Source organism: Acinonyx jubatus, chromosome A1, assembly GCF_027475565.1.
Source record: "Acinonyx jubatus isolate Ajub_Pintada_27869175 chromosome A1, VMU_Ajub_asm_v1.0, whole genome shotgun sequence".
Taxonomy (NCBI): Eukaryota; Metazoa; Chordata; class Mammalia; order Carnivora; family Felidae; genus Acinonyx; species Acinonyx jubatus.
This window is the reverse complement of record NC_069380.1, coordinates 120,800,916-120,822,891: the sequence shown is the minus strand read 5'-3', so window position 1 is coordinate 120,822,891 and position 21,976 is coordinate 120,800,916. Positions and strand designations below refer to the sequence as shown.

Here is a 21,976-nt window from a genome sequence, read left to right as displayed (position 1 = left end):
GTTAAGAGTCTTGGGTTTTCCCCCATAAGAGTGATGGGAAGCCACTGAAAGGCTGTAAGCAGGGAAGTTGGCATAATCAGATCTGTACTTTAGGGTGATTGTAATTATATCAATATGGAGCATAGAAAATTTACTAGGAAGCTACTGCAGGAATTGCTGAGAGATAATAATGGCCCATGATAAACTACTGGTAATATGAATGGAGAGATGGGGACAGATTTTATGGCTGCCAGGGAGCTGGAATTTATAGGAATTGTCATCTGATTAGATGTAGGGGGAAAGGAAAGTTGTTAAAAATGTCTTTTGAGATTCTGGTTTGGGCAACTAGGTAGACAGTGGTACCACTCAAAAGATAGAAAACACAGAAAAATGAGTGACTTTCTTAATCATTGTATTTCTTTATCTGTAAAGCATCATTTTGATTATCTTACAGAGTTGCCTGCACTATACTAAGAACTAAATCCCTAGCCTAGATGTTCAATAAACATCAGCAGTTATTTTTATGTTCAAAGTTCCAGAGAAGCAGCTAACCACTGAAATTAGGAGACAATGTGGTTACCAAGAATGTCAGAGAAGACGTTACAGGGCAATCGAGCTAGGCGCCATTGGGTAACAGATCACCAGAGCATAAATGGAGGGATGAGTAGTGGAAAACATTTTTGGCAGAAAGCACAGCAGGCACAGGGCTCAAAGTCCTTCAAGAAACTGGAAGTGGTCCCCTGTTGCTGGATCATAGGACTTGTAAAGGGGATGGCAATAAATGAGCTACAAATTTAGGGATTATGGAAGCCTGATAAACCAAGCTGAAGAGTTGGTGTGTCACCTTACAGGCCAGCACTGGCCAAAGTTTTTCTACAGAATGTAAGTCTCTTATAGAAGGTCAGTATGGTTCAATTAATGTAGAAAATTCTGGTTTAAACAAAGTTAAATTAATTTTTTTAATACAGGACTTCTCAGAGATTTTCAATGTACATTGTAAACCTACAATAGAGGGATACATCATGATTTTATTTTTTCTCAAATTCCATACCTCTTTTCCCAGAACACCGATTAACACCTCAAAAGACACGGACAGTTGGCACCATCGGGTTTTGGAAACTCTGTTCTAGGCAAAGGGGAGCCATATAAGGATTTAAAACAATGAGAGAACCTGATCTGTGAGTTACAAAGATCATGCTCACTTAGTGAGGAGGATGGATTGGAAGGGGTAAAGTCTGAAGGCCTAATGACCTGAAGAAGTTAAATGAGAGAATAAGATTGAAAATTTATACATGTCAAATAGGAGGCAGCAGTGGACGGGACATGCATGAGTTCGCACAAGTGTGTGTGTGTGTGTGTGTGTGTGTGTGTGTGTGTGTGTGCGCGCGCGCGCGCGTGCATGTGTGCGTGTGTGCATGTGTTCACTTAGAACAAGCCCCACCTGGTTGTTTGTAGAAGCTAGGGAAGCCTAAAAAAAAAAAGAAGAAGAAGAAGAAGAAGAAGCTAGGGAAGCCTTTATCAAAAAAAATTATGAAGCTCTTTCTCAACATGAGAAATTCTTATTCCAAAACTCTTTCGTATTTGGGATGTCTTTTGATCTTCCCATCATCCTCTGAGAGACTTTTAAAATCAGTTTCCCCAAGTGAGTGTCATAGAAGAGACTTGGCCACAGTTCACGAGCTGGTGAAAGGCAGATCCGGCCTCAGTCCTTCTCATTCCAACCCCAGGGCGATTTGCATCCCGTCTTGTTCATTTTCAGCAAAGACTGGAGCTACAGGTTGAAGGATATGTAAGATTTGCATCGGTTGAAAAATAAGCAAAAACTTTTTGGTTAGGAGGAGAAATACAAGAAAAAACACAGAAGCAAAAACACATATGGCACACAGGAAGTGCCAATCTGTTGCAGGCAAGAATCTTTCTGGGAGTCACCACCATCCTTCAGGGCAGGGCCAGCTCCAAGGGCATGTGACACATATAATTGCACAAGGTCCCATGCTTGAATTAGTGCTCTGCTGTACTCTTGAAATTCCTAATACTTTTTGAACAAAGTACTCCATGTTTTTATTCTAGATTGGGTCCCACATATTATGTAGCTAGTCCTGCTTCAGGACTCCTTCAAGCATTTGAACTGTCTATTTTACCTTTGGGGGCTGTTCTCACTCAGCTGGATGTCTCTAAATTCTTACACTGTAAACACTTACAAGTGTTGTAACAAGTTACAAGTCTTACAGGTCAACATTTGACTAGTCTTTTATTTGCACATCAATTTCAGCATTTATCTCTGCAATCAAGTTGTGAATTCCTTACCAACACTTAAGAAGGCTGGTGCTAGGGGCCCCTGGGTGGCTCAGTCGATTAGGCATCCAGCAACCAACTCTTGATTTCAGCTCAGGTCATGATCCCAGGGTTGTGGCATTGAGGCCCAAATGGAGCCCTGCATCAGGCTCAGCTCTGAGCGGGGAGCCTGCTTGGGATTCTCTCTCTCTTCCTCTCTCTCTGCCCCTCCCCTGATCATGTTCTCTCTCCCTCTCTCTCTCTCTTGCTCTCTCTCTCTCTCTCTCTCTCTCTCTCAAAAACAGATAGAGAGATAGATAAAGAAGGCTGGTGCTAAGCACACAGTGGGCAGGTTGTAAATGTTTGATGTTGAATGACCATATGCCTCCATGATGCACCCACTGACATGGAGAGTTTGATACTCCCTGGTAATGAAACCATGGCTTTGAGTTTGCCTAAGAAAGGTATGGGGTGGGAGGAAATGAAGCAGAACTGCCAAAACAATTCAAGGGTGAGAACCGGAGAAGTGAATAAATCTGGCTACACGGACAACAACAGAGCATATACTCAGGACAGTATGCAGTGCCTCATACCAGCAGCTAACACTGATTGGGTGTGTATTAGGTGCTCTGGATTATTTTAAATATTGTATATATATTAACCCATTTAATGTTTACAACAACCTTATGAAGTAGATACTATTATTATCAGTATTTTGCAAATGAGATTTGAAGCACAGAGTGATTAAGTAAGTTGCCCAAGATTATACTGCTGGGAAATATCATAGCCAAGATTTGAACTGAAGCAGTGTGTTTCTCAAAAGTCATGTCTTTGACTATTTGCCTCTTACACTGAGCTGACCCATTTTAGAAAGGAGTCTCACATCTGGCATTACTATTAAGGGCTATATATGTGAGAGCTATTATTACTCTCCATATAAAAATATGCATGGGAGGTGATGGCACTATAATTCTAAACTTGCATTTAATTTTGGACATTTTTAGGTCCTAGGTTTTTTTTCCCCCTTCCTTTTCCTGTGCATGAAAGAGATAAAATGAGTCAGCATTTGGAAGCAGAAAGTCCTCTAAACTATGTTTTGTTTTTGTTTTTTTTCTGGGGAGAGAGTACAAATCTTCATCAAATTCTCAAAAAGGATCTGTGACCCTACAATGTTCAAGTCATTACTCAGGGCCTATTCTACTTTTCAGATACAAATTCATAAGCTTTGATTATCATACTTTGTTCACCCTTACAGCCCTGTCACATGCCAGATGGAAATTGCAGAGGTCTCTATTTGAGGCATGTTGAATATAATCATTTTCACTCTATATTTATTCCATAAATATTTATCGAGCTTTAAAACATATACAGACTTGCTTATAAATTCAAGGTCCATCTGGCTCTTGAATTTGGCTTCTATGTCTTATCTTACTAGTATGGTAACACCTAGAGTATTAACCTTGTTCACATAACACTTTGAACTTTTCAAAAGGTTTTCCCATAGGATGAGCTAAGTTTATCATGTGATATGTCCTGTAGTTTCCAAAAATGCCCTATACGTAGAAGTTTTCTTCTCAAGAAGGAGAAAATGACAGAATATGGTAGTGTAGGGAAAGGGTGATTTGTGCTGATTCTACGTGAACGTAAAGGCTTCCTTCCCGGACTTCTGCAGCTGAGGGTCAGGAGGATTGATGCAACCCCACCTGCATCCTTGCCTGGCCCACCTCGGGCAGAAAACTGGAGATGATGAGGTTGAAGAAGAGTATAGAGCTCTGGTATTCTCTTTTGTTCAGGGCTGGCCCCCATAACTTTTGAAGGAGAGTAATAGTAATTTCTCCCCTTGCTATTGACCTCAAAGTTCTGGGGAGTGACACCAACTTAATTTCCCATAACTTTAGCCTCTCAGAAAAAAGTGGCATGTCCCCCAAAACAAAGGTTGAGGAAAGTCATTGTGGAATGGTGAGCATGGGAGCCAGGACACCAGGGTCCATGCTCTCAGTCTGTCACTGGGTGATTCAGGCAAGTCAGTTCTTTTCATGAAGCATTAGTTTTCTCTTCAGCAAAATGGTAGGCTAGACCTGCCATCTGTAAGATCTGTAGATCTGTAAGCCACCTTTTAATGTGAGACTTGCTGGGTATGTGTTTAGCATTACCTAGAGCTAGTCAAACCAAAAGTTTAAGGGCAGAGTTCCCAAGACTGTCCTCACTTCCAGCATCTACTGCAAACTGGGGGTGGGGGTGGGGGGGTTTCCAAAACTACCTTTAGTTTTAATAATTTGCTAGGACTCACAGAACTCACAGAAAGCTATTATATTTCTGGTTGCAGTTTGTTACAGGGAAAGGATACAGATTAAAAGTAACCAAAGGAAGAGATGCCCAGGGTAGAGTCAGGGAGGGTTCTAAACTTGGAGTTTGTCCTCAGGACACATTAACCCCCCTCCAGTGATGTATGACAACATGTGTAGAGTATTGCTAACCAGGGAAGCTTAACTAAGCTTGGTGTTCAGAATTTTTATTGGAGTTCTATTATATATGATTAATTGATTGATTGATTGCTCATACGGTTGAATTCCATCACCAGGTCAATTGATAGCTCATGACCCAAATCCTCAACTCTAAATCACAGGGTCTTTCTGGTGTGGACAGTGTCCCCCCCACCCCATTAAACTGTTGAATGTGGCAGCCCCCTCCCTAAAAACAAAGATATAGCTATCAGGTCTGACATACGTTACTTCCCAGAAACCTAGGGCAAAAGCCAGGCCTCTCTTTGGGCAAGGCCAATTTTTTTTTTACTACATAAGCATGCTAGATTTGTTGTTCATTAAGATTCCCTCCCGATAGATCTTCATTACTAAGCAAACACACGTTGACTCTTTCATTCTTTCAAAAAGTACGTTCGAGTAACCAATCTGTGCCAGGCACTGTCCTAGGCGCCAGATACAGAAAAGGAGCAAAAACATTCCTGTCGCCCTGGAAATTGGGCTCTATTGACGTGATAACCAAAGCCAAATACATATGTACAGTCAGGCAGCACTATGGGGATACAGAGTGCTGGGAAGAAGGAGCGCTATTTTATTTTATATGGTCCAAGAAGGTAGCTCAGAAAAATTGATAACTGGAGCAGACACTGGAATGAGGTGAAGCTCTTTGCTCTGCTGCTGTCTGAGGGAAGGCACTCGGGACAGAGGCAACAGCAGGTGTGGAGGTCCTGGGACAGGAGTGCTCTTCCTGGTGTGTTGGGCAGACAATAAGGACGCCACTGAACCTACCTGGGAGGCTGGAAGGTGTAGGGAAGGGACTTGAAGCGAGTTGGTAGTGCTTCAGGTAAGAAGCAGAGGCGGGAGGAGGGGGAGGGTGTGTGGGAAGAACAAGGACAGAGCTATAGCTGGGGCCAAATCTTAACAGCATTTTAAGAAAGTTTTACTCTGAATGTGTAGGAAGCCAATAAAGGGCTTTGAGTAGAAAAGTGACATGAAGTGATTTGCATTTAAAAGGACCATTCTGCCTGCTGCATAGAAACCATTCTGTAGGGGGTGAAGGAGGAATCACAGGCTCACTCAGCTGGCTCCTTCCAGTCTTGAAACAATCATGGTGATAAGAGATGGTGGTTGGCCCTCAGAAGCAGCAGTGGATGTGGTGAGAAGTGGCTGGGTTCTGGATGTGTTTTGAAGCTTTGCTGAGGGAAGGATGTGGGGAATGAGAGGAACCAAGTAATAGGAAGGGGGAGCCCATGGACTGGGAGCATGGTCAGTGAAATACCAGATCAGCTGTGAGTGATATGAGTCTAGAGGTCAGAGGAGACTGGTTTTCAAAATCCAAGTGTGGGGTCTTGGATGACCCCATGAGACTGGATGAGGTCCCCTGGGACCGGATTGTGGCTAGAGGAATCCAAGAACTTGGGAGTCTAGGGTATGTGTACGTGTAGACATCAGACAGTGGGTAGCAGGAGGGTGGAGAGCGGTGCCGGGAATTAGTGAGGAGAGCATGTTAGGAAGGAAGAAGCTCTCAGCTGCACACACAAAACTGTACATGTGTGTTAGAGGTAATGGCATATCTAATTGAGTAAAATCTTCAGAAATTAATCCACTGATCACGTGACCCCAGAATTCCATTCTCTAATCCAACGTAAAAGAATGAATCGCCCTCAGCCAGATTCCTATCACTATATCTTTAAATTTCTCCACCTTTAGTGGTCATGACAGAGTCCAGGTACCCAGCTATGGGAATCCTTTTTTTTTTTTTTTTTCTTTGGCAGTCAAATCTGCGATTTGGCTGGAATTGAAGCCACAGGCCTGTAAGAGCCCCTATTACAGTGGCTGAATTACACATTTCTTGCTATCTATTTTATATGGTTATGTGGTGTCATTTCAGCACTTTTAGAATCTGGTTCTCTTTTTCCTCTATTGATTCAGCTTACTAGTTTTAAGGGAAAATGCAGATTGAGTTCAACTGTACTACTGTATTTAATATATGTATATGTATATGTGCATGTGTCTATGTATTTTTATCATATTCAGTTTTATTACTTTAAATATAGTTGTGAGAGTCCTTGTATTAATGTTGCTTGGTTTGATTTTAGCATAACAATCTTATTCAAGTCTTTCGTAGATGAAAATTTCTCTTTGAAGGAATACAATAAAACTCATTTTGTGAACAGAACCTTTTGGAAAACTTTATACTTTTGCTGTAGCCACTAGGCATGTGGTGTTATTGAGCCCTAGAAATGTGGCTCCTTCTGAGAGGCACTGTGTATGTAAAATACACACTAGATTTCAAAGACTTGGAATGAAAAACAGAGTAAAATTAGATTATTAATAAATTCATATTGATTATATGTGGAAGTCATAACATTTTTGATATATTAAAGAAAATATCTTTGTTCTAACACTTTTTAAAACATTAAAAAATATTATTAAAATTATTTCACCTGCTTATTTTCACTTGCTAATGTAGTAACTACTTACAAATGTAGCCTGCATTACATTTCTATTGGAGAGAGTAGTTTTGTGCCTTTGGTAGCATATACATTTATACCCATGTCCCAATTTTCTCATGTAGAGAAAATGATTTTTGACCTTTTCAATACAAGGTTTCACCTGAAAAAGTGTTTCTTAACATTAAAAAAAAAACTTTAAAAATTTTCTTATTACAAAAATAATACATGTCCTAAATTTTCTTTGACAAAAATATGAACAACAAAGATAACCACACATAACCACCACACAGTACATTTATATATTGATTTTGACAAACACATATTTTTCCACACTTTTTTTTCACCAGGAAAGGGGAAATTGGTCAGTATACATTGTTTTTTGACTTTCTCAACAACGTAACATAGACGTCTATCCTTGTCATTACATACCTTTAAATTTTTCCTGCGCCAATATTAGCCCAAAGGATATATCATCCTCCAAGAAGCAACAGTGGCTTATGATAGCAGAGATTTTTAAATCTTTAATAACAGCTTTATTGAGATACTATACCATACCAATTCACTTTTTTAAAGTATGCAAGTCAGTGGTTTTAGTATATTCAGAGTTATGCAACCGTTGCCCTTATTTAATTTAGAACTTTTTCATCACCCCGGAGAGAAACCCCTAATCCATAAGCATTTACTCCCATTCCCCCACCCAGTCCCTGGCACCTAATCTACTTTCTATCTCTATGGATTTGCCCATCCTGAATATTTCACCTAAATGGAATCATATAAGGTCTTTTGTCACTTAGTATGTTTTCACCACTGATCCATGTTGTAGCATGTATTGGTACTTCATTACTTTTTATAGCTGAATGATAATTCATCCCCCGGATATGTTTCACTTTATCCATTTATTAGCTGATGAACATTTGGACTATTTCCACTTTGGGGCTATCCTGAATAATGTCGCATCGTGAATATTCATCTATAGGTTTTGGTGTGAACAAGTGTTTTCTATTCTGTTGGGTATATACCTAGAAGTGACATTGCTGGGTCATATGCTGTGTTTAACAATTTAAAGACCTGTCAAACCATTCATTGCTGCACCATTATACAATCCCACAAGCAGTGTGCAAAGGTTCAAATTTTGCCACAACTTCACCAACACAATAGTAAGTGATTTTCAACTTAGAGGATATTCATTCATACGAGAGACAAATCAAAATCGCTTTCAAAAAAGAGTGACTTTGGGGTGCCTGGGTGGCTCAGTTGGTTACGCGTTTGACTTTGGCTCAGGTCATGATCTCATAGTTCGTGGGTTCAAGACCCGCGTCGGGCTCTGTGCTGACAGCTCGGAGCCTGGAGCCTGCTTCGGATTCCGTGTGTGTCTCTCTCTCTGCCCCTTTCCTGCTCATGCTCTCTGTCTCAAAAATAAATAAAACATTAAAAATTTTTTTTCAAAAAAGAGTGACCTTAACCCACCCCAACACACACACACACACACACACACACACACACACACACAGAGTGCCAGGTTTGATTTTGGGTATCTTATTTATCTCTATAAGTCTCAGTGAAGTGGAGATAATAACAGTACTTACGAGGGCTGCTATTAGAATTAAATGAGATAATGCTAGTAAAACCCCTTGCACAGCACCTAGTACATAATATATGCTCAATAAGTGAAGTGCTAGCTATTAATATTTTATCAATGTCTCAATATTTTTCCATTATGTGTACCCACCATAATTTGCCTAGTCAATTCTATTGTTGGACATTTAGGTGGTTTCCAGTTTTCATGACCAGAAACAATGCTCTGAGAAATGACCTGATGGCTAAATTTTTGCCCACATCTATGATTATTTTCTTAGGATAAATTCTGTAAAGTGTTATTCCTGGGGCATATTAAAGAAATTTGAAAGATATTTCCCAATATATATTCTTGTCTGAGTTATGTGAAGTTTTCTTTTGAGAAAGGTAATCAGGAACTACTCCTTGAGTATTGCCAAACTGGTTTTGTAAATCCTCACCTATACCTAACAAATATTATGCAAATTAAAACTATCTTGAGCAAGACAGTCTAAATTTAGCTCCAAAACCATTGAATGAGAAAAGGTACAAGAGGATATCAGGTCTCATCCTCTCAGATCTGGGCTCTTGGATTTTTGTTCCTCTTCTCCCATTGTGTTAATATCCTAATGAGACATGTTGAAGAGTTATCAATGAAACCAGGCAGAATGGATGTTTCTGTTTTGCATTTAGGCAAATCCAGGGTCCAAAGTAAGGAGGCAGTGGAGCTTGAACAGTAGAAAAGGATGATTCATTGAGAATGGGCGTGCACCTGACATTGCTTATGTGGTCAGGTCCCTTATAGGGGCAGCCTCTTCCAATTGCATATCCAGCCTGGGGAGGATCACTCAAAGGCTTCTGTTTCCTCTGATGGATATGGGAAATCTTCACAGTAAAGGTAGGATTTTAAGACATTTAGCATTATGGCTCAAGTTTGGCTGCGTGGTGGGATGCTCTGGAATTTGACACAGATTGGGAGATTTAGTATTGAGAATTGGAAGGAACTTTGTGTAGATGGCAGGGATGGGCAGGAAGATATATCAGCGAGTACTGCGTTGCTATTAGTGTGCTGGTAAATGGTTAACAATCAGCTCTCAAAGCAAACAACAAAAAACCCAAAGCCCTGATTTCTATATGTTTTTTTTTAATTTCCACAATACAAATATCCCACCAAGGCAGATTTCAGATTTTAAGCTACCAACATGATGTCCCTCACAGCAGAGCTGGAAATAGATGTGTGTAATCGGCCCATTCGGCTCTCAATACCTAGTGCGTAGCGGTTCCAGCATGCCACTGTTTATTTGCATAAATTACTCCACTTGGATAACAGAAGGAACATTTTACTCTGTGAAATCCATTAAGTATCCAGAATCTAGATTTAATACATTTTTAGAGCAAAATGTTTTGCTTTCTTTTCCTAGGTTAAATGCCATATCAAAGGTTCCCTTATGTGGTGTTCTTACCTATGGTAGCATGCACAAAAAGGAATTATAAACCTCACTAGAAGCTCAGGAGGTTACCCACTGGACAATCAACATATAAGCCACCTGAGACAGAGAGTTGAACACTCGGTGCTTATTGATCCTAGAGAGGGATTTTGTACAATTCCACAACAGAGAAACGTGATTAGGTCTGCACGTATATAGGGTAATCCTAATTCCAAAGGACTTTGTGGCTTATAGAGGGCTTTTTGCAAGATGGTAAAATTTCCTATACCCAGTTTCTAGTTGTTCATTAAGACGGATTGATAGGTAGTGAAATTCAGGTCTCTAAGTCACTTTTGTTCAGTTAAATGATGCCCTTTAGTGCATCTCTCCAATTCTGTGCTGATAGAGACCCCCAGGAGCCACTAGGAGGGAGAAGTGGCATCTCAGCCCTAAGCAGTTAGGCTGTCTGTACAGCAACTCAACAACCCTGTGAAGGAGTTTCTATTATATTCTTCTATTTTGCAAATACAGAGGCACAGAGATGTTAAATTACTTGCCAAAGGTCATGAAATTTATAAATGCCTGAGCTGGGATAAACCAGGACTGCCTGACACCTAAAGCCTCTATTAAGAATCTCCAGACTGGCTTAGGTCAGAGGTTTTAATAAAATTGTAGATATTTATTGTGTTAATTGGACAGGATGACCTGAAAGGTTTCAGTGTAAGGCAGCACTAACCTAACCGGGGTGAGGGTATATGACAGTGTTGGGGGAGGGGGGCCATGACAAGGGTGAGAAAAAAAAAGAACGTGTCTACATGCCCTGATGCCGAATTGTGTAATCTAAGAAGCCTGTGTATTTGTAACGGGCCTTTTTTGTGAATTCAGTCAGCCTTTCAAAGTGTCTTCTGCCCCTTTTGTAGCTTATGGCTCCCTTTACATAAACTGTAAATTAGACACTAAGTTCCATGACAGCCGACTGACTATATATTTTATGCGTGGATATTGCTGATACAGTCCCATTCTAGTGGCTGAGACAGTGGGTGCTTTTCTATTTGTTCCTTACTGATGGTGGGATGATTGTAAATATCCAACAAGTAACAACAGTATGTTCTTTCCAAGATCATTCAGTCCACGATCTCATTAAATCCTCACAGTAACTCCATGAGGTAGATACTCTTTTTCTCCCTAATTTAGAGGTTTAAAAAATACCTTAGGGGAAACTTGTAACTTACTCAAGGACACAATAATAAGTGCCAGAGACTCATCAGCTTTGCTTGATATCAGAGCCTCAGCACTTAACATTATGCTATAGTCTGTTGATTGATAACGCATTTGTTGCATCTCTAAGAAAGCTCATGCTTTAAGATCGGATGAAAGAATTTCAGTTCTGTGAAGAAAGGGACTGTTTTGTTTTAACTTTATCCCCATATATCGCTCAGTAAATATTTTTGGTCCGTATACATATAAGAATGGGTAGGACAATTACTTCCATTGGAATAGGACTTACTAGAGTAGAAGATTACTGCCTCACAACAGGTTTTGTTGTTGGGTGTTGTTTGTTTTGGTTTGGTTTTGCAAGAATTTTAATAAGGATTGAGCTATAAAACCTAAATATTACAATATTTGCTGAACTGGAGAAATTCCATAATTAATTCACTGAAGAAATATTTATTTACATCCATTCAGCAAATATAATTGAGCACCTACTAAGCACCAGACATTTAATATAGGAGATATATTAGGAACAGTTGATAATAATGAGGAAACAACTATTACAGAATGTGGTGATCCATGAGGAAGACTCACCCCCCCCCCACCCTCCACCAAAAAATATAAAAAGATGTAGAGACCGAAAATACCTGAGGAAGAGACTGTGGTCTGGTCATGTAACGCCTCAGTGAAGTAAGGACTGTTCAGCTGACATGCTGGAGAATGCCAAGAACACGAGGAAGGAGCTTAGGGAATGGCATGTGCAACTTTCAAAAGCTTGTGGAAAGAATTTGACATATTGGAGGACTAGAAAGTTCAGCAGGTCTTCTGAGAAATGGTCTATACTGTCCTCTTACCACCATAGGATTGTACGGGGCTTCTTTACCTTACCTTTACCATTACCTCCTTTACCACACATCATTGTGTTCAAGCACAAAGCCAACAGTCCTTTTGGTTTTGAGCCAGGGTCTAGTCTCCATTGATCATGGGAGAAAAGAGTGGTCCACAAAGTTGAAATGTTGAAGTCAACTTAATCCATGGAGATCTCTCTGTTTTTCCGGGATCGTTGAATAAATAGAGGAGGTATTTTGCTGGAAACATGAAAAGGAAGCTTCATCTATGCAGGGGATATTTCTCCCATTGGTTAGAGTGGAAAATTACTCAAGCACAAATCTGGCCAGTGGGCCTACCCAGTTCATCATGCAGCTCTGTTCCAAGGTAGCCCACATTCCAGGAAGATAAGGGGAGAACTTGCAAATACTGTCCCAAGGTCTCCTGTCACACCTTTAAGTCATTTCAACAGAAGGCACACCGTCTTCTTACCACTTTGAGAGGAACTTAGCGTTTTCTCACCTCTGCCTGCCCCTTCCCCATAACGCTGATTGGCAAGAGAAGCTTAACTGTGTAACTGCAGATGAGCCGACCACCGGAGACCTGGTGATGGGTCCAGTTCATCATGTGGAGGAACCAACCATGAGCTGAGGCTGAAGTGGTGGGTTAAATTTGTTACTGGAATTTCATTTGTGAAATTTGAACAAGTAGTCAAACAATTCTGTGAGGCTTAGCCACCAGACGAGCATAAAATGAAATCCATTGTAAGCTGAACTTCCCTTAAAAATTACATCAAAGAATATTTCTACTCTCTTCTTCATCTGGCTTTCTGGAGATGGGGATGGTGCCATTTTCCATGTGCCGGAAGCATCCACTCTCCGTGGAAATCTAATGGCGATTCCCAACCTCGGTTAAAAACTTGTTTTCCCATTTTTTTAAACTGCAAATACTTCCTAAATTGTGTGAGCCGAAGCATTGTATGTATATAATTAACTCACAGGTCCCTCTGGGCTCATCTAGCTCAACTTGTGGAGTTTAACTGAGCAAGACGTTTGCTGATGTCTCTTCCTGCAGCGACACCCACTGAAACAAATACCTTCTACAAGTGGAAAAATGGGCAAATTTCTTTTCCAGTTTGGCTTTACGAAGCTGTGATGTTCGTAAGTGATGTTTACTGGTTTCATAACAGTAGTGATCAAATTTTCTTTCAAGTACAGGTTTTGTAATTTTCGAAAACGTGGGGGAGAGGGTGGTGGGGGGAAGGTGGGGAATTTTGCATTTTCCTCCTAGGTGAAGCAGGGAGGCAGGCCTCTTTTTTTGTAGTAATTGGATCCTCGAAGTCCCCTCAGGATAGCAGTGGCTCTCTGTGGGCACAGGCCCCAAGGCACCTTCCGTGTTGGGAGCAAGTGTGAGCGGTTCCTGCAGGGTTGTGCCTTGTTCACAAGCAAGACCTACAGCTGGGCCTGCAGCGTTTGTCCAAAACAAAGTGCAAAGGGCTAGGGAAGGTGGACTTTTCCAGAGTGACTGTGTTGGCTAGCTTCGTAAGTCAGCCCTCTGCTTCCCTCTGCCTGTGTGGACACAGACGCCCACAGTTAGAAGCGGGTGTTGACTCTGTTTGGAATGGGGAAGTCGGACGTGGTGGCAGAAAAGTTCTGGCCCCTGCCCCGCTTTCTATTCCTAGCACAGGAGGCTTCAATTAAGCCATGGCAGCCCTTCTTCCCATTCTCTCCTCGCCGAGGCTTCCAACCCCAGGCCTCGCCCTTTAACTTGATTGAGGCACCGCAGACCTCGCACAGGGGTGAGCAGAAAGGGACCTGGATGCAATCTCCCTGCCTACCCAAGAGGGACCTACTTCTCTCTGCGGTGCTGAAGCGCAGGTGACCGGAGCACGGCAGCGAGCGGGGGACTCCGGGGGCTAGAGAAAAACGCCGCCCTTGGCTGCGTGGCGCCGGAGGAGGGCGGTTGCCGGAGCGCGTCTCTGGTTTTCACGTGAACCCGCCAGCTCGCTGCTTTGCTGCCCAGGTGCCGGTTCGCGGCTGCGTGCGCCCCACTGCAGCAGAGAGCAGCCGCAGCCTCTGCCTCGGCCACCAGCGCGGCTGGGGAAGAGTCCTGGGGCTGCTGACGCGGTTGGGAGGAGCCTCGCCTTTAATGCACCAGCCGCCTCCAGCCTCCTCCTGCAGCAGCGGCAGCGGCTGCGAGTGCGCGCGTGTGGGTGTGAGGGCGAGTGCGCTGGCGCCGGCCGCAGCGCCCTGCCCAGCTCCCCGCCGCCTTCCTCACCCCCGCCGGCCGGAGCCGCCCTCCCGTGGGACCGGCACCCTGCTCCGGGCCGGGCCAGCCCGAATCCGGCCCCTGCCGTCTCGCCACTGAAGCTCGGGTCCAGAAAGGCACCATTTTGTCGCGGCCGCCCGCTCTCCCAGGGGGAGGAGGGACCTTTTTTGCATTTTGGAGCGGCTGCCAACGTGGGGAACCTGTTGGGCATCTCCCCAGCCCCGCTTGTGAGCGCCTCCCGGGCGGCGGGCGGGCCCGGACCCCTCGGGGCACGGCGCATCTTGGCACCCGGCGGCAGCGGAGCCGGGCGCAGCATCCTCGCTGGGAATTGGAGCTGGAGTGAGCGCACCGCGGGAGGAGCCGCCGCAGCCTCGGAGATCCCGAGTGGAGGAGGTGACAGCTCCATTGCCGGGTTTTTATTTTTTTTCTCTCCGCCTCCCCGTCTCCTCCTCAGGCTCGGACCATGGTGCAGTCCCACCGGCTCCCCTGCCCCCCTCTCCTGTGAGACTGGCTGCGGGGAGGGATCATGGATACTTGTCTGCCGGCTTCTGGTTCCCACGCAAGTAAGCCTGCTGTCAATGGAGGAGGACATTGATACCCGCAAAATCAACAACAGTTTCCTGCGCGACCACAGCTATGCGACCGAAGGTAACGCCAGCCCCGCCGCATTCCGCCGCTGGGGCCAGGGCGCAAGTTGCGGATCGCCGGGCTCGGCGGGCAGCTGGGCGCCGAGCGGCGGAGACTCCTCCGGGCCCGGGGCTGGGGCGGGGGCTCGGCCCGCGGGGGCAGCGGCCGGTGCGCCCCACATCCATCCGGGCTCCGCGAGACGAGCCCGGCGTTCAGCAGCAGGTGGACCCGGCGCCCACGGGAGTTAAAATGGCCCTCGGGGATTAGGCTTTTCAGGGTGGGGCTCCCGACTGGAAAAATGACCCCCTGAAGGCAGATAACCCCTCCCCCGAGATGTTTGCCGGAGTCTTGCGGGGGAGACGAGGAAGGGGGCCGGAAGGATCGTAGGTCTTCCCCTCCCTGAGCGGAATGATGTTGTGTCTCTTGGTGGCTGCAGGGAGGGCATGGTTTCATTTCCTGCCCGTCTCTCTCTCCGGCAGGGTTACCTGCTCAGACAATCAGAAGCCCAAAGGGCCTTTTGCAAAGGGGCGAGCCCCTCTCCCCTTGGAGGTGCATTAGCAAGAACTAAAAAGGTAGCTGGGGAGACCGCTTTCCAGCAGCGAGCGAACGAGTCCGACACGTGGGGCGAGCAATGCGATCAGTGGGGCCTTTAAAATCACCATTATGAATTCTGCAGCAGTAGTTTCTGCTGAATCAACAGCCAGCAGAAAGCAAGAGGGTTCAGTAAGCTGAGCTTTGCCAAGAGGTGAAATTGTCGTCTCTCTCTCTCTTTCTCGGCGTGTTCTGGCATTAGCAGGCAGGCACGGAAAGTCAGCAGGTGGAATCTCATTCTGCCTTTTGTGTGTGAATAGAGAGTAGAGGCATTTTTCCCCCCAAATGCCCAAACTTTTACATCTTCGGTTTCATTTTCTACCTGTAGGCCCTTTCCTTAACCGCGCATAGAAAGTGTTGCATTATCACGTTGCAATATCCACGTGAGAAAACGTGTGTGAAAGGGCTTTAGGAAAATGTAGCAAGGTATGTTAATTTAAGATGATTCTTGTTATCCTTGGATACTAAATTTTCTATAATACTTAATCAGATCAATACTCCCAGGAAAAATGTGATGGGGATGGGGTAGGAAAGGAGTTCAAACTCTGAAAGAAATAAAGAAGCACACAATGTGGGGGCAAAGGTGGCATCGTCCATAAACATCTCTGTAAATTTTAGATTAAAAAGAATGCCCAGTGCTGTTGAAATATATTCTCCATTCATCATCATTATTGGAAAGCATCCAGCCTAATATGTCCATGGTGCTAGACAGATTAAGCAGATTTGTATGTGCTCTGGCGTTCAGGAGCTTAGAGATGGCTTTTAAGATGTTCAGCCTGTCCCTCCCCCATACAACCACCATACTCGCTGATTCTTGTTATTTGCAGGCTGACAAGGTGGCTCTAAGATGTTCTTTCTCAGTCTTAAGTGCTTTGTCACTGACTCATTTACCAGGTAGATTAGGACTTGCTGTGTGTCTGAGCATGTTATCCAAGACAGAAGTTGGCCTTGGGTCTATTGGTTTTTGGGGGGGATGTTTCTTTCTGTTTGTGACAACAAAGAAAGAGGGCTGTCTTCGTATTTTCTTATGTGTTGTATTATGCCTCTAAGTGCCGACACAGGAAACTTACTGAGCTGGGAAGATGGGCAAATTGGGACCGTGTGTATAGGGCCGTGATAGGAGTATCATCTTAGTGCTTTCAGGGCCTTAGATATTACCTAATCTCTGTTCTTAATTTATGGTGTTTTGGGGAACTCTGATTCTGGTTAAAATATCTGGGTTCATATAGTCAAAACTGAGGCATGAGTTTATAGCAAAGAGCTCTCTCAAATGTTTCTAAATCAATCTCTCAGGAAATTCTATCACACACACGTAACAATGAAAACTAAACAAAACCTTTATTTCACAGTAAACCTTCAGGTTTCTTGATCTTAGTGAAAGTCTGGTAAGGAAAAAAAATGGAACTTGGAAAATGTAAATGGCAGAAGTTGGGTAGAGAGGGAAGTTCTCTTTTCCCAATAGATGTGGTCTTCATCTATTCATTTTAGGGACCATTCATGCAGTGGTGCTGGCCAGAGGGGGGATAGTCCATCCTTGTCTTCTGATGAATACCTTGGAAGTGCCAAGTACACCAGGAAAGATCACCAGATCAAAATAGTCTTTGTTCAAATCCTGTTAGTTGAGGGCTTGCCCCCAAAGTTCCTTCCTCCTTTATTAACTCAAATCCACTGCCTCCATAATCTGACCTTAGTTTCTGGGTCCTTCTATGGACTTCGCTTTTCTTTTGTCTTCTTTAATATTTTGGCATTTTCCTACCTAGCCAGATATGTCAGGGTTTGGTGGGTTTTTGTTTTTTTTTCTTTTCCTCCAAAATCTCCTTCACATTTATCTCTGAATTTTTCTTTGCTTTGCTCAGATCATTCCACACTGCAGTATTCTATTTAAAGCTGAAAGGTTTTTGCTGTGTAGTTAGTGTGAAGGACTCTAAGCTTAATTTGCATTGTAAGTGGTAGCTGCGGGCAAGTTCCGCCAGCTAAGAGCAATGCAAATGCTAAAGGACACTTTTACCCAAGCTCTCCCCTCTTATTTTCTCTCTCTCTCCCTCCTCCCTCTCTGTCTCTCTCCTTCCCTCCCTCTCTTCCCTCCCTCCCCTCCCTCCCCTCCCTCCCATGGGGAAGAAAAAAGATTGCATGATGTGTATTTATTAAAGATATTTCCTATGACTCTTTTATTCTGGGCATCAAAGTTACCACCCTCACCAATCTTCCTCTGTCTTTTTTCCCTTTTTAAAGTTAACATCTTTGAGCATCTTCTATTTTCAGTGCACTTGCTGAGCTTTTTAAATAGAGCATTTCAATATCTCCAAGTCCTGCTAAGTAGATGCTATTAACATTTTCAAATAAGGAAACTGGGCAACTGAGGCCCACAGATGGTACTCATTTGTGAGGGTCACACAGATGAGCAGAAAGCTTGTCTTCAAACTCAAGACCCTTTTTAGGCATATGCGCCTCCATGAGGAAATTCTGCACTGCCTCATTTTCTTTCCTTCACCCATTAGCTCCTGTTATGAGAAGACCACAATGGTTTTATCGTTGTATGTAAATTGTGTTCCCATCTGGTGTAAAATTCTTGGCAAGGATCATTTGAATGTGTGTATATGGGATTATATGTGAGGAAAAGTGGGGTTGGAATGACTACAAAAATAAAGTCAACACAGTGTTTTTACTGTTTTGTTTTGTTTTGTTTTTTTTCAGATATGGAACTCTGGGTTTCCTAACCAAGGCTTCATCTCTCAAATCTCTCTGATCTATATGTGGATTTCTTTCTTTCTTTTCAGACTTGTTAGAAGTGGCTAAAACCCTTTCTTCATTAGGGCATTTTGAGAGTTATCTACATTAATTTTCGTACTCTGACACGGGGTCACAGATAGAATAAATATTTTTTTATAGGTGAGTTTACAGAAATGGCAATCTGGTTAGAAGAGGAAGTCAGAGAACACGTTTTAAAATTATTCTGTTCTCAGTTTCCTTAGCTGTAAAATGGGAATAACAATAGAACCTATGCCATAGGAAAAAAAATTAATACAGGGAAAGCACTAAATACCATTAGTGCTAGACCTCCGTAAATGTTCTCAATACGTTATAGCTATATTTGCATAGCAAACACACTTTTTCCTTGGTTTGTGTGTTGATTTGGGATGATCCTGAGGGTAATGGCTAGTGGAAATGGCAGAGAAGTCACTAAAACCCACCAGTCTCTTCTCAATTCAAGTGCCCCCCATGGATCTTGCCTTTGAGTAATTTGTTTTAATGTACTTGCTGGTTGTATTCTGGCAGCTAGTAAGTTCCATCTTCTCTAAGAGGCCTTTCAAAACCTATATTGTTGACACATTGTAAAAGAAGAACAAATTTACTTATTTCATGTATTTTTTTATTATTATGTATTATCATATAATTATTCATTAATTCTGCCTGTAATTTTTTCCACAAACATAGTTGACTGTCTGCACAGGTGATCCAGCATGGTCCAATACAGACATGATATTAGTCTGGTGCAGGAGGCAGACATTAAATATTTTTGCAAATAAATACATAGTTACCAATTGTGATAAGTGATAGAAAAAGCATAACATGCTTTGAGATCATATATAACGCAGGAAGGTGGATCTAATTTAGTTTGGGGGACTAGGGGAGGCTCCTCAGAGGAAGTTTTAAGTTGAGAACTAAAGAATAAGTCAGGCATTAACAAGAGCTAAAGACTGGAGTTAGAAGAGATAATAGGTACCAGGCCCAGAGATATGAAATAGTCTGACGGATTGAAAGACTAGAAGGCTGCCTGTGGCTAGAATATAGGGAACAAGAGGAAGCAGCAATGAAAACGAGACCAAAGCCTGCAGTTTACTTTGAATGCACCAAAACCAGGAAAGATCCATGCTAGGATAGAGGGATGGATGAATGGATAGATATATGATATAGCAAGTATGAAATGTTAATGGTAAAATTGAGGTGGTCTGTCAATGGATAGCCACTGTAAATTTTTTTTCCAAGTTTGATGTCGGTTTGAAAATTTTCATAATAAAATGTTACAAAAGAGAGACTGGAGAGGTATTCAGAGACCAGATCACATTGAGCCTTGACCATAAGGAGTTTGGACTTTATCCAAAGATGGATCGAAAGCCATTAAAGGATTTTGATCAAGGGGGAAATATGATCAGGTTTGTTTTTTTCAAAGCTCCCTCTAGCTGCTATGCAGGGTGGGGTCAGAGGGCTGGGTAGGAAATGAATAGGAGTGAAAGAAATAATTGGGACGCCACAGCTGTACTCTAGGATAGTGGCAGCAGTAGAGATGGAGAGAATTAGATGACTTTGATACACTGTAGAAGAAGAATGGATAGGACTTACTTGGTGTGATTCGGTGGAGATAGAGAAGTAAATGGGGATGAGTGTCAAGGACAACTTTAGGACTTTGCCATGACAATGGACGCATAATGGGCCTTTTTACTGACACTGGAAGAAAGACTTTGGTAATTGGTGTGAGACATTTAGCCTCAGAGTGATACTCTCAAGCCATTGGATATCTGGGTCTAAAGCTCAGAAGAAAGATGGGGACGATGTATAATTGGGATGTCTACAGCATATTGAAAGTATTTAAAACCATGTGAATAGATGTGATGCCTAGGAGAAGAGCACACCAGGGCAGAATTTGAGCCAACAAGGATGATTATCTTGTCTTGGTATAAATTGTAACAAAAAGGGCCTCACAAGGGAATGCCTTGGTGTAAACACCATTAACCGCACACTGAAATTACTCAAATAACACTCTATGGTCATTTCTTAATGTGGTGGCATGAGAAGAGTCCAGTCTAGGGTGAGTTGAGTTTAGAGGGTCTCCAAACTTGAATGAGATCTGTGTGATCTCTAATATGTCATAGCTTTGGAGGAACCTCAGGCTAAAGGTGAGAAACTAATAGTCCCTGCTTCCTCCACCCCACCGCCATTTCACACATGATCAAGAGGGAAGCAAAGGTGAATACAGCGAGGAAGGTACATGAAAATGGCTTTTGATATGAAGGCACTAAAAATTAAAAGGAGGTGGTGTCCCATGATGGAAAGCTGCCTTGTAGTTCCTTAAGTTGCTTTGATATTTGTATGCAAATGCCAGATCAGAACAGTATTTCCAATGCATATGGATGAATGTTTGAGTTCTCTGCCATTCTCGGAAAAATCTGAAATGGAACGTGGAAAGAAGCTCCCTTATACTATTGTAAATGACCTTTCTGGGGATGGGAAATGTTCTGCTACCAAATATAATAACCAGAGTGCATTGAAAATCACTAGCAAGTATTCATTATTAGCATCCAGGTCCCCAGGGGCAATCTCAAGCCCTTTATGAGGGCTGGTCAGAAACATGCCAATGAACCTGGGGTGAATAATATTAGGCTAGTCCTGTCAAAATATTGGTAAGGCTGAATGAAAAGAGCACAGCTGTAGACTGACATTCCTAGACTCTGGCATTTGCGTTTACGAAGAAACTAAGAGTCTAATCTCAGCACTTAGCTGAGGGGAGAGAACTGAGGTTTCTCACGTGCTGTCCATTCCAGGCATTTTCCTAGGTGTTTTCTCATGTGTTAACTCATTTAATCTCTTTGAACAGCCATAAGAGAAGGGTTGCATTAGCCTCATTTTTCAGAATAAGGGATTTTGAGCTTTGGAGAACCCCAGAAACTTGTGTAAGGTCACATACTTGTAAGTGGTAGAAGCAGATTGGCCGCCATGATTTCCTGGACTTGAGGCATGTACTCTTGGCCCACCCCTGCTGCCTGTGGTCAGGATTTTAGGAAGGGAAATGAAGGTTATACTCTGTCTTTGACATATATCCCCATGGTACATGTTCAGTGCCACTAGATTGACTTGTCTCATCTTTTTCTAGGAGGGCAGTGCACATATCTGGGTCTTCTCCATTATCCCACAGGGAGGAAGTTGAACTCCTCTACCTTGTGTCAGAGTCCTTAGCCGATCATCTCTTCTAGTTGTATTCTACTCTGTAAGGAAAGAAGGAAAATATTTATGGAACTGCGCAAATTGTGAGAATTAGCTGGGTTTTAATACCCTTCTCCATGTCCCTCACCCCTAGTGTAGGATGTTAATAATGCAGTTCCCAGGTTGTGCTGGGATAGCTCCACTGGGCCTTCTGGACACCCATTCTCCAGAACTGGTGGCAATTCCTATAGTTGGCTAAGGCAGCAAAAGGAATGGATAGAGGCAGCTGTTGATGGCAGTTGTCCTTTGCATATAAATGTGGAGGTGTCTGAGGCCTTGTTTTTGGCCAGACAGGCTCACC

At 43.0% G+C, this 21,976-nt stretch overlaps 1 protein-coding gene across 13 annotated transcripts in view; it reads left to right on the top strand.

Annotated features, from left to right (window-relative positions):
• The window catches only part of PPP2R2B (protein phosphatase 2 regulatory subunit Bbeta), a 507,195-nt gene that overhangs the window by 222,871 nt on the left and 262,348 nt on the right, over nucleotides 1–21,976 (top strand). For 4 of the 13 annotated variants that reach the window (XM_027042168.2, XM_027042158.2, XM_053222751.1 and 1 more), the window contains one exon: nucleotides 14,933–15,126. The exons of 7 other annotated variants lie outside the window; for them this stretch is intronic. In XM_027042168.2, coding sequence (XP_026897969.1) covers nucleotides 14,933–15,126 — 194 coding nt within the window. Of the gene's footprint in view, nucleotides 1–14,190; nucleotides 15,127–21,976 lie in introns of those variants that run through there. 2 more of the 13 variants (XM_027042147.2, XM_027042202.2) reach the window with 2 other exon arrangements.